General features: G+C 43.1%; 1 protein-coding gene across 1 annotated transcript; it reads right to left on the bottom strand.

Annotated features, from left to right (window-relative positions):
• Window positions 1-415: 415 nt before the first annotated feature.
• Window positions 416-9395, bottom strand: LOC128301369 (tubulin monoglutamylase TTLL4-like). The gene is made up of 7 exons (XM_053037812.1): window positions 9327-9395; window positions 8251-9198; window positions 7160-8180; window positions 6144-7066; window positions 5919-6080; window positions 5568-5846; window positions 416-1832 (listed from the first exon to the last, which is right to left on the bottom strand). Exons 1-7 carry the CDS (start codon window positions 9393-9395, stop codon window positions 1299-1301), a joined length of 3936 nt encoding a protein of 1311 aa, XP_052893772.1. The 3' UTR covers window positions 416-1298.
• Between the last annotated feature and the right edge of the window lie 4048 nt (window positions 9396-13443).

Below are 13443 nucleotides of genomic sequence, written 5' to 3'. Positions count from 1 at the left end.
ATGATCTGTAAGAAGGAAACAAATTTGATTAAACACACTTTTCATGCTTTCATTCGGTTCAGTTTCCTGTTGAAGGTGGAAATGGAATCCTTGAGAGTTATTGGTCATTTGGTCATTGTCCTTACGGGTCTATTGTCTAGCAGCTTACCAATGGATTAAACACACAGGAATGCACGGAAAAATCTCGATTTGTAGAAAATTGAAAATCAATTAGATATTGACCAAATTCTAACCAATTTAGTAGAGGTGTCCTATACTGATATGACCTGTTAACGGACATTTACCAGAAGGAAGGGGATACGTTGATACGTTGACGGTTGATACAAGAAAGTACTCTGACCCACTAGGTTGTTACGTAAATATTTGCATTATCCGAACCTAAAAGTACAGCTTAGTAAACAATCGACCAGCATTTTATTCGGATTCATCACAGTAGAAGGAAAAGCACATTTTCTTGTTTTTATCATGTTTTCAATCACTTACCACATAAATCAAGTTTTACATTCCGTGTCTTTACTTTGATAACTTACGTTTAAGCGTTCCGTTTTGCAACTGAACCTATCGCTCGTACCTACGTTTTGCATAACGGTTTAACACTAAACACGCTTCTAGAATTAATGTACGAAGGAGCGCAATTCCTTGAACCACCAGCAGCGTAGTACCGTGCGATAAAAATGTCACCCGTTCCACGCACACTGTTTAGACTTAAATTGTAACTTTTTCCTTTTTTTAGGGCAATGTACTTAATCCGTGTACTTTTAACGAGCTTTGTCGTTTTTCCGCTACACTCATTATTCAACACAATATGGTGATGCACTTGTCAAAGAGCGCATTATTTCACGATTTTAGTTAGCCTAATCAGATTTGTTTGCACAGGTGCCTAACGTAAATGTACACCGTGTTCAAATCGTTACCTCTATTTCGTTTCGTTCATTGCTTCAATCACTCTACGCTTTCAACGAAAAAAGTTATGTTTTGTTTGATGTTTACATTCGTTTAGCAGAATCATTTGTTAAGTGTATAGGCAGATTCATGCTACAAGAAGACGCGTTCCACAGTTCGGATCACAAAGCTTTTCTTCTGCTATCATCAACGAAAGGATACCGTTCATATGAATCGTGTATCTACACTACGCGTACCAAACAAAAACCAACAGAGGTAAACGGTGAGCATATTATTTTTGAACACAGATTGTAGTTTAACAAGCATGCAAAAATGGTTCGAACGAACTTAAGGAAAAACACCAACGAATCTGCTACCAACATTAACACCATCGTTACTACGCGCTCTGGTAGTAACTATTCCTGCACTATGATCGTATTTTCCGTATCACCTCCACATTCTTGTTGCTTCAGCAGCAACGCGCCATCTAGGATAAGTTTAATTTTGTCTTCCAGCCGAATGTTGTCACTATCGTCTAGCACGCCCGGTGCTGTTTGAGAATCCGCTCCGCTCGTCGCCGTATCAGTCATACGGGCGCCGATAGCTGTAGCATGGTTTGCAGTTGCGCCGACCATTACCGGCACTTCGATCGTTTGCGTAGTCAGCAGATTATCACTGCCTGGCGGGTAAATGGCACGGATTACAATGGGCTGAGCTGTGACAACGATAGAATCGTCATTCATTGTTGGTTCGGTCGTGCCATTGGTGGTGGTAGCCTTGCGGCGTGGCGTATCCTCAGGCAATTGGTCGATCGATTCCTGCGACTGATACATGGAGGAGGACTCTTGCGATGGTAGCTCTGACAGGCTGGTTTGATCCGTATGGACACCACTGTCCTGAGAACCGTTTTCGCTGTTTGTACTATCCGTTTGTGGTTTATTGTTGCAGTCCTGTCAATATGATAGTCCCACACAGGGCATGGAGGAAGGTTACGCAAAAAAGAGAAAGAAAAGGGAAAACGGAAACCATATTAGAACATGAACATACGACATCCGCTAACAGTGAACTACGGATGAGCTTTACGATTTGTCGAAATTCTTTCTTTTTAATATATCAACAACAGTTTAATGACAAAAAGGACACAAACAGTCCTAGCATGATGGATGGGTAGTACGATAAATGGTATATTCCAAAATCACTAGGTAAGAGAATAAGAGCGACTGATGGGTCAGTGAATGGGTGCGCTAGTAAGGGAAAAGTAACCACCACTTAGAATATGTTCACAACATCGATCAATTAGGTTTGTCTGGAGTTCGATCTATGACATGGATAAAGATATGATCGGAACGCAACGATACATGTTTGATGTGAGACATTATGTTAGAAGAAGAAAGCTACTGTCACTATGTTTGGAAAATGTGGTAGATGAAGAATGCAGGACACAAAAAGAAACTATACAGCTTTTCTGTTGAAGTAAGGTATGTGCAACAACAACGGATTATTAACAATACATTTTAACTGACTACAAAGTACAATAATTGACCGCTTTGTTTGGGCAATCTTTCTTACTCCATAGTAACAAAACGGCACGTAGCATGTTCTAGACAGAATTAACGGTTATTGAAACTTTAAATATTAACAATTACCCTATTTTTAGTGACAACTACAGCCCGATTTTGGATTAAACGTTCAAAACTACATCCGTAGGTATGTATGGGGCTTGGTCCAGGCGAGATTCAAAACTAGAACTGGTGTGTTGTTAAGCCCGTGCCTTGTCGATTTCGATCGACGTTAAATAATGGATCTGTTAAATGGTAAAAGCATCGGCCCAAAAACAGGTTAAGCACATGTTGAAAATGTTTTGTTTAGATCGCACGTCGTTTAGATTTTGGACAAAAGCATTACTTTGTTATTGTTCCACATTACCTGTTACTTCAACAGAACACTCCCGTAAAACTAATGTTCGTATCTGCTCAACGACATACGACATTTTTGATTTCCTAACCGAGTAATGAATATAGCTAACTGCACTATAGGCTGAATACGGACCAATGAGAAAATCTAGGAAGAGATGCAAATGGCTACGAAACCATATAGTAACGAACCATTTAAACTTTCTATTGAATTCCGCCGAATAACTTCTATAATATTAGTCGATAACAACTATTTTTATCGAAAGTTTCTAACGTTTCCGAACGATTACCAGAGAATGTAAATGGAACGAAACAGATTAATACAAAACGAGGACACATTAGAGACATCGATGTATTGGCTATTCGGGTATTATTCACTGCATCTACCAATGGCTAACATTACACGATCGATATTACCTGATCGAGAAGATACTCTCGGGAAGGACAAAAGGAAATATTGTTCGTAATCGGAACGGGCGAAGGGTCGACATAGTACTGTGTTGCAGGGATTATTCAAAAATAGGAAACATAACAACATAGAAAACTGAGATCCCATCACAGTTTCTAGAGGGTGGTATGGGATGAAGACGGGAAACATCTCAGTAGGGATTTGGAACACCCCAAATATTGTTACCACCGTTATTGATCGATTCGATGATATCTTCGATCGCCTATAGGAGCAGATTGATTGTAGAAAAGCAATTCAGATAAAAAGAAAAAAAGAAGAAATCGTTCATCAACGACAAGGCTTTAGTAGACCGCAGGATTCAAAGTCTAATAGATGAATTGACAATAGATGAACAACAAATAAAAATAATGATGAAACGTAACAACACACAGCTTTGTTTTTGGAATTGTAAATAATGAATATTACAATTGTTTCGACGAACTTAGATGTTGCAGCAGTGTAAACTGTTGGAGTTTAATATCACATTATGTTATTATGTAAGGTAAAGGCAATCGATTCAATGTAAGCTAGCGCAGTATCTGAGGAATAAAGAGGAATAAGATAGTAAAACATCTAAAGAAGATTACCAGAGGAACTAAACACTATTCTCTGGTGCCGCTAAATACCATATCAGCATAAAATATTAATTAATTGAAATGCTTTACTTTCACCTCGAACTCCACACTACAATGTTTAATATCTTGGCAACTCATTCATACTAGCAATGATCTATCTTAAATCAACAATTAAAGTCTATAGAAACATTGGTAAATTTGCAAACGTAAGCTTGCTGATACGATAAGAAACACTTCGGGCGTCTATTTCAATTCAAACAAGTTTCAAATATATATGGAAACAAGAATTATATAACGCAACACTACGCTTCCTAGGGCGAGAACAATTTAATTCGACAGTTATAACACATCATTTGGTTATCAAAAAATTACTTTCAAAATGTTGGACAAAGCAAATGAAAGAAAAACGATAACGCTTGTTAAAGCAAATCCATTTCAATGGAAAACAAAACCAAAACAAGTGGAACAATAACAACGCAAAAATGTTCGCGGAGCACAAAATAATAAGGCATAGGAGTGAAAACAAATTTGAAACAAAAGAGAAAAATAAAAAAAAAAACATTTCAACAAAAGATGCCAAAAATCAAAAGCAACCTAGAAAAAAAAGATGATGTCACACTTACGACCCTGTATCGTTCGACAACGCCAGTACGCAGCTCGGAATGCTGACCAAATATCCTGTGCTCATATTTTGTGACATATGGTTTCGATCGATCGAGCATATGACGTTTTTATCGTTTTTGCAGTTTATGAAACATTTAGCCATTTAATTAATACGTTTGCGCATCGGTTAATGGATAAACGCAATCACAGTGCAACAATAGCAAAAAACATTCGATTCGTCGCCAACAAGAGCAGAGAAGGTGGAGGACCCCATTAATCGATAGGATTCAGTGAGAGAAAAAGAAAGGTTTAGTAAAAGTAGTAATTTCGATTGTTTGATTTTGACAATTTTGGTACTATAGTGTTCGGTATAGAGTAAAGGAACGAGATACAGCATTGCTGAGGAGAAGTTGAGTGTAACTGAGTTGCTTTACATATGTACATGTTTGTGTAAGAGAATATAATAAACAGTGAAGTATAACAAGATTTTTTTTTTAAGAGAAAAATAAAACGCAACAAGAGTAAATATGTGGAATATTATAGAAAGATATCTCAAGAACTAGAATAAAGTAGATAAATTGTGTAAGAGCAATAAGTCGATATAACTTCGTGTAAAGAACCTTTACAACAATGAGAAAGAAAGGAATGTATGAAGGTGGAGTGTCTGAAAGTCTATTGTTCAGAGTGTCACTGCTGAGCGATGCAAGGAAGCAGATGTACAACATCATATTTTAGATGCTGGATCTTATGCTGGAGGTGATAAACCGATGTTGCATCGTTTTAGTGAAAATAGTAGTGCTTCATATATGTGTAGTGCTTGTGCTGACTAATGTGTTTGGATTAGCTGCTCAATGGTATGTGTATGGAAAGGCTGTTGCACTTGGGCGTACGTGCTTGTTTGTCTTTGTTACTTCAATATACTTTGGCATTGTTGTGTTGTGGAATTTGTAAATATGTTGGCATGTATGCATTTACGATTAAACATCATCGGAAAAATATCTGATCTGGTTTGGCAAGTTTAAAATGTAAGTTTATGGTAAGTTTGAATTTCGTTTTAAATTGTTACACATTTATATGGTGTGCACCAGATACTTCTCCGAGAGCGTAGAGTAGGACTAGTGCTGGATTCTTTTTTACCACACTTACCTTCTTTAGCGTGCTGGGAGGTACCTGCAGATGCACTTTTCGTTCACATAGCGACTGTAACAGGGCAATTCCTTCCGAACGATTTTGGCTGTACCGATGCTCCCAAGCATCTAGCAAACGATTGTAGTATCGAGGATGTTCGGTAAATCCAATGTATCGATAGCTGTTCGGTGCTGGAAGAATCCTTTCCAACGGAGCACTGCGAGCTAGTTCGTCCTCCGTTAGCAGCAGACATCGCACATCATCAGGTGTCAATTCTTCTAATATTGAATTAAGGTACTGGAGGAATATAATAAAAACAAACATATAAGATCACGGCTGAGAAGCTGAGTTCGATGAAGTTCAGCATACATCTTCCCGGCACAAGTCTTTCTGGATGAATTGATTATGTTTCAGTCTTTCGGTCTTCGACAATCCGGTCGTGTAGATACGCTTATCGAAGCAGAGCGGTCCTTCCAATCCCTGTTCTTTCAGTATCTCTTTCTGTTCAGCCATTGGTATTCTGGGAGGAACCTAGAGCACAAGATGAGCATTTTAATTTCTGCGCATAAACCAAATTGCAAACTCCTATTGTACCTGATACATAACGGTGTTAAATAGTGCCTTTACGAGCGGTCCTTTAACACACAGATCCAACGATGATGCCGAATGGAGTGAGGGTGAAATGTTTACCTCCAGCAACCACGGCACAAGCTCGGAATCGAGCAGTACATCGATGCCAAACAGTTCGTAGCAATTGTATTTGCTTCCCACATTCACCTTCGACATTGCGTAAATGGAACACTCGCCGGCAAGGACGGTCCGAAGGACCAGATTACGTAACGCACTCCACAACCGATCGACGTTAATGCCTTGGTCGGCAAAGTAGCTCCAAAGTGATTTGATCGTCCATTTATGACCCTGGCACGCGTCGGCATCCTCGTTCTGGCTGTAGTTGTTCGACAGTTTGTTAATACTGTAGTTCGTTAAATGCATGTAACGATCGTTCAGCGTTTCCGACTTTTCGCTGTACTTTACCGACGCGAACCGTGCCAAACCGTCCGTGTGCATGTACACCCGGAGCGGGTTCATCGAAGTTACCAGCACGTACAACCGCAGATCGAACTTGCTGCCGTTAATCAGCAACGGTCGCTCGATATACCGTTGCACAATCAATGGCTTCCGCTTGGGGATTTGGGACCAACGATTCACCACCTTTATGCCCGTACCACGGGCCGACGCTGGTGGTTTAATAATCCACTTGCAGTTGCGCTGATTGTACCGGGGCCACAACTGCCGTAACATTTTCAAATCCTGAGGTATGATGTAGGTACGAGGCATGAAACCGAACTCCTTCTTCCCGTGGCGGTTCATCTGCGTTTGCAAATTCCGCCACATGCGATCCTTTCGCCCGATTTGGAAGCTTCCGGGAAGGTGGTTAAACTTTTGATACGGTCGTAACGTTTTAAAGAGTGTACTCTTCATATGTCTGCCCCAAATACCAACCCAATCGTTCGTTTCTGTTGTGTAAAGAGAAAATGAAACGAAATTAATAAGAACACGATGATCTGCAGTCTATGTGGGACGGAAACAAACAACTATACGCTACTTACTTTTCAACAAACGGAAACCACTGTTTTGCAACACCTTGCGGACTACAATCGGCGTAATTAGCGTTAGCTTCCACTTCAACACCTTGTGAATGGAGGGTGGCATCGGTGGCCCTTTCTCGTCGTGTGTCGCAAACGTAAGATATGGCGGAACATAGGGGAACAAACTCGGTGCCAACGGGCCTTCCGGAGCACAGCCACCGAGCACGCTGCCAATGGATGTGACGACCGGTGTTTTGCTTCCGAGCGAAGGCGACGGTGAGCCGGAGTGTGACTTTGGCTTCTGATAGGCTGCTGCCAGATACGACCGATAGTTGTCCTCCGAATCGGTCAACGAATCATCTAGCACCTCATCGCCACTAATGGCGATCTCATCATCGAGATCATCATCTTCCCCATTACACTCATCGTCCAGATCGTCGTCATCGTCACCCGCGTCGGACTGATCGATTGTTTCGGCGTCGAGATCCTGCGTATGAACCGATTCTCCACCGCTCGTGCCGATGGAAACACCGGACGGAGTTGGCGAAGAACTTCCCGTGTTATGCACGATGCCGATGATGGACGAAGAAGTTGATCCTTTCTGAGCATGTGGTTGCGGGGAGGCTGACTTTCGGCTTGTGTCGGAAGCTACCGCCGTGCCGACTACACCCGTGCTGGTTAGCATACTTGCTAGTTTCGGCTTTAGCCTGTTGATTCCAACACGATTTGCACGCACAGTGACCTTGGACGAACGTAATTGCACAGCGGTAACGACCGACAAACCTTTGGAAGATTTATTACGCTGTACGGTAGACCCTACGAACCTTACGGATGTTAATGGATGATCCGTGCTAACATCCATCTCTTCCGTTGCATTCACCATTTTAGAAGGAGGTGAATCTTTCTGGCAGTTTACGGCTGTCGATGACGATAAAGATCCACTTCCACCTGCTAGCTGTTGATCGTCTCCGGTAAGCATATCGAATGATTCGTCCGCTTCAAGCGTTGGCGAGATGGTATCGCGTGTTCTTTTCAGTGTGGTCTGCAAACAATGACAATGTAATATGATACAAACGCTTCCGAGCGTCTCTCTCACATATCATGATACTTACATCGCGACTGTGTCGCTGCTGCTGCCCGGAAGCGGATGTCCGCTGGCCTATCAGCAGACTGCTGCTACCGGCACTAAAGCCACCATTTCTGTGGGCACTGTGGTATAGAAATTCCTGCGGTTCCGATTCGCTTCGAGCCCGTAGCTTCCGTCCGCTGCGCTCCAGGATGGTCGCACGGGTTGCAAAGTTGGCCTCAAGATTGCGGGCAAACCGGGACTCAAGCTGCCACTCGTTTGGCACGTAGTAACCACCATTCCGGCGATCCTTTCGCAACCCATCCAGCTCACTCGTGTACACATCCTTCGCATTAACACCACCGCCAAACAGATGATTTTGTGCGACATTTTCCTTCGACTGCTGCTGGCCGTTGTTGGTGGCGGTGCCGTGGGAAGAATTCGTTGCGATCGTCGGGAGCAGATCGTGGGTTGCAAGGGGCAGTACACGGCGATGGCCGGGATGAGGTTGTTGTTGCAGAGAGAACGATTCGATGTACAGACCGCCCGGTGTAGCCGAAACCGGATGATCGTGCAGTGCCATCGATGTGCTACCGGTACCAGGGAACTTTTGCTTATGGTGACTTAGACTAGGTTGGTGCGATTGGCCTTGGAGAACCTTTTTCGATCGACCAAAGCCTGGTTGCGGCGATTGATCAGCGGTACCGTACAGCAGCGGTGCCATTGGAAGACTTTCACTGCGACATCTGCGCCGTAATGGTGGTGGAGCGCTGGACGATGGATTCCCGGGTAAGGTACCATTCGTTCCCGTCGCCATGGGTAGCGGTTGGTGTTGCTTTAACGATTGTAGACGTACAGATGCATTTCCGTTGCGAGCATCGCTACCGTACAGGACGCCACCAACGTGGGGTTGTTGCTGTTGTGGCTGCTGTTGTGATGATCCAGCTGACCCGTTTTGCTTGAAGTCCATTATGGTGGCAAACTTCGTTGTAATCTAAAATTGTATCAAAAACAAACAGTTACTACGTGTCTCATCCAACAACAGGTACGGCATAAATGAACGAATTTCGTGGCACAAGCATAAAATTAAATTAGAGAGAAAAAAATTATTTCATTTATTACACTTTGCAGCAACCATGCACAGCAGGAGTACAGCAGCGTGACGAGTATTTTAAGAATGCTTTCGACCATATTATCGAACCGCGCTGTTTGAAAATATTCGGTGCAAAAATACGGCCCTTGGACGGTTTCGCGTAACCACCCGCGAAAGAGTTCACGTAGCGCTAGCCGCGAGAAGACCAAGCAGATCAGCTTCACGCCGGCGCGTCGTCTAGCAACTGTGACCTGCCGTAATGCGGACGAAGAAAGGTGATGAAGATCTGCCGTTACACCGCCACTTGGGACCGTTACGATCAGAGTGATCGTTCGCCAGTGGCCACAATAACGCCCGCACAGCAGTTCAAACAAAGCTGCAACAAAGGCGGATGCTGCTGTTTTCCACGCGGAACCACGCGGTCTTGGTATGACTGATGCGTTGGCCTGACCCACCACACATCAAAACACACACATACGATCCGCGAGTTAGCACCCCTAGTTGCGTGGTGAACGTTTGCTACTGCGTGGTCTTACCGCGCAATACCGGCGCGGCCTCACACTTAACACCGGCTTTGGAGAGGAATCGCGCTGAGCGCATGACTCTCTTATCTTGTTTTGCTCACCGCCCCGTGTTTGTTTCCCTCCATGTGTAACTTGTTCCGCTACCATGGCGTACATAACTGACCGATTATTGAACAAGTAAGCAATCTCTCACACGTTCTCTCATTCGTTTCGGTGGTTGCTCTGGCCGCGAACGAGTGGTCTGACGGATGGCGCAGTTCAAAACGTTGCGAATGGCAAGCGGAAGTGTCTGACCCTGACACTGCAAATAGCTGAGGGAGGTACCAGTGTATTAGACAGGTAGCACGGTACTTCACTGCGTACAACAGCCAACTATCATGACTTGAACGGAAATATGTTTGAGTTCCTTCGTCTACGCACAGCCACGATACAGCAATGCTCGCGTGTTCATACCCTCGGCTATCGCGGTGTGATGACGAAACAGTTTGCCTGCGTTTTGGCACTTGCGATACACGCGGTAGCATGGTTCTTTATTTGCTAAACAGAGACCTCAGGCTCAGAAAAATATGTTGGAAAATAACAAAAACGAGAGAAACCCGTCCTGGAGGTTTGGATCACTTTGCGTTCCTCACAGCTGGGTTAGAATTCTTCGCAGCCAATCGAGATTTCGACACTATTTTGAAGGATTTTGCATAACTTACCAACACACAAAAACACTTCTGGGTCACTCACGCATTCTATGCTGGGCGCACGCTTGGCGGGAGACCGTTTTCGCGCCTTCGAGAGAACATTTTCGGATCAAGCGACCGCGTGTTCAATATCTCACTAAGTTACAGCTATCGGGGTGTGTTGCGAAAATATACGTCACCGCCAGCTATGTTCAGCTGAGATATTTAAGCGAGATTCTCCGAAGGTATGTTAATGTTGCAATATTGCAATTGATTAAATTTACACTATATGTAACACATTAGAATAACATTTCTACAAAACAAAATAAGTTATTCGAAATGCGCATAGTCTGATACGAGTTCTCAGAATTCCAGTCCGGCCATGTTCTATTTTGTATTGACATTTGAATATCTAATATGAGAAACCCTGCACTGTTCTAACAACCGATCGTGAATTATGATCACGTTGCATGATTGCATCTTCATTACCTTTTTCTTACAGATCAAATTATTGTTTTACAATTCCTATCGAAGATTAGCCCTATTTCATCAGAACCCTTCCAACGACGGAGATAAGACAATCGTTGTAATCATCTCGTGTTCCGCTAAAGAACACTAAACTAAGACGTTGTGATTCATGCCTTCGAAAGGTTTGGTTGGACTGTTTCATCGCATCCACAACACGGTACCTCGTATTGTAAAAACAAAAACAAATCCAATTGCCCGCTAGATCGAGTGACCGGGTTTTTACAAATTTGGCTCCTCACTCCTTTGAACACGGATCCGCTTTTGATCGCCTCGGTGTAGCCCCAGAAGAGACCATTTAGGAGGCGGTTGGTCGAACTACGATTTATCTCTCAACAACCCTTCCACCCTTGTACAATACGAAACGCACACGAACGAGCGCGCCCGCCCGCACATGTTTGAGTAAGCAGCAGGTTCGCGCGAGCGGAATGACACACTGTCGCGCCGCGCCATCGACATTGACCGCGTTATACACTCGCACCTCGCCGACTTGGTGACACTTGTCTGTCGTCTAAGCAGTGCCGCCGCTCCGTGAGTGTCTACCGTGCGGAGGCAGGCTTTGTACGCGAGCCACTCTACTTCACTTCACTGCCACTGGATACATGGAAGTGATTTAATTTCAAGGTTAAATGGCACCGGGGTACACACGGATGGTTAGCGCTTTTTCTTCTTCACCCACTTCTTCGCACCGGCACCGGCATTCCAATCGGCATATCGAATGCGAACTGAAGCGACCCGAAGTGGAAAAAATAGGAAAAGTTGACGAAACACGACAGTGTGCGAAAGTTGAAGAAGGGATATCTGTTTCCCCGTGACAGGGTGACGAGACCTCTTTAAAATCACTGGCAGAAACACTAAAGGCAAACATTTTAATGACACGCTGCGCCGTGCATCATTAGCGCGGTTCTCTATCCTTTGACTTTCTGGCGGTTATAAATACAAAGCAAACAAACGCTCCCCATTGAAAGGATTGGGGCATTGAAGAATAGTATAAAATTTGTGGAATTAATATGTACATCTCCCTCGTCGCATGTGTGTTTATTCATTTTTGTAGTAAACAACAAGCTTTAGAGAATATAGCATCAAAATTGGGGTTTAAAAAATAACGTCAAAATTTTGTTATTGTGATGAAGTATATCCTAAACAGTGCAACTAAAAATATATCCATACCGCCATTGATTAATTCTCACCTCGTACTGGCTGACATGTTCCAATGAAAAGAAAAACCGAAGAAAAATCACTTCCACCAAACACAACACAGGATGGGAACAAAATTACGGAAAAGTGGTCCGTCTATTCCAAGGCCCAAAGGCGTAAGATTGCTTTATTTACCATGAGGAATGAGGGGGGAAAACACGGATGGAACCTACAACAAACAAACCAAACTTCGGCCTACGCGACCGTGTGGCAATAATCGTCCATTTTCATTCCAACGGGATCTGCTTTCTTCTCGTGTTTGTGATTAATTAAGAATCATTTTCAGCACGACACATTCCACCAGTGTGGTGGTTGGCGAGTGGAGGAATTGAGCAACCGAACAACCGAAGCAAGATACAAGAAAAATGTGTGTGTGTTTTTTTTTATTTCGGTCCTCAGAAATGTATCTCTTTTCTGGTTGGTTGGGTCCCAGGCACTGGACTGCCGTACGAGACGGAGATGGAGACGCCTGGTGCGGAATGACTTCATTTCTGTTGTGAGCTATCTTTGACTTCACTGGAAGTTGCCGGGGAACGATCTTCAAACGATCTTCAACTTGAATTGCGTAGGTGTGTTACAATGGCAATAGAAAAACAGGGTCGCATGGAGAATTCTACGAACTATTTGTGTATGGGCAGATCAAAACCTTCAAAGATTTACGATGAGATAGAAATGAAGTGAGATATATTTTAAATTAAATAATATTTCTACCAGAATTTCAAGTGCTTAGACAAGTCTCCTTAAAGAAGAAGAAGAAGTTATGCATATACTGTTGGTATATGCAATATTCCTACCCCTTACAGTTGCACCCCTTGACAGTTGTCAAATTAGAGTTCAGTGGATGTTTGAACTAACTGCGTAGTAGAAGTGTACTGCTGAAATTAATCTATGCTCAATAAAATAGTAAATGTAAATTCTGTTCTGTTCTGTTTTTATAAAAACTGTCCCACTGATTCCAACATATACTTCAATAGTTCTTAACTACACTGCAGCAATTACTCGTCCGGGAGAACTTTTTCGCTGGTGAACTTCATTCCTGGGTCCTGAAAGGATAAACACCCCGGGTCCCATTTATAGAACGATAGAATCTCACTGCACACAGCTGGCAAATGGTGAGGTAAACGCTATATTCAAAATCCCCTAGGACGTTTTAACATCATAATGAAGCGCATACGGCCATTTACACTGGGCTTTGGTTGGATTTAGCCCTGTGAGTAATTGGATTTTCGCCA

The sequence above is a fragment of the Anopheles moucheti genome, chromosome 3 (assembly GCF_943734755.1).
Source record: "Anopheles moucheti chromosome 3, idAnoMoucSN_F20_07, whole genome shotgun sequence".
Classification (NCBI taxonomy): Eukaryota; Metazoa; Arthropoda; class Insecta; order Diptera; family Culicidae; genus Anopheles; species Anopheles moucheti.
The sequence above is the reverse complement of the archived record's forward strand: the minus strand, read 5'-3'. Positions and strand labels throughout refer to the sequence as shown.

Excerpts from the sequence above, each read along its gene's own strand:
- LOC128301369 (XM_053037812.1), bottom strand. The coding sequence starts at position 9,395 with ATGGTCGAAAGCATTCTTAAAATACTCGTCACGCTGCTGTACTCCTGC. Across the intron at positions 7,067-7,159 it reads TGGTTTCCGTTTGTTGAAAA|AAACGAACGATTGGGTTGGT; the intron begins GTAAGTAGCGTA and ends TTTACACAACAG. Across the intron at positions 6,081-6,143 it reads TTAACACCGTTATGTATCAG|GTTCCTCCCAGAATACCAAT; the intron begins GTACAATAGGAG and ends CTTGTGCTCTAG.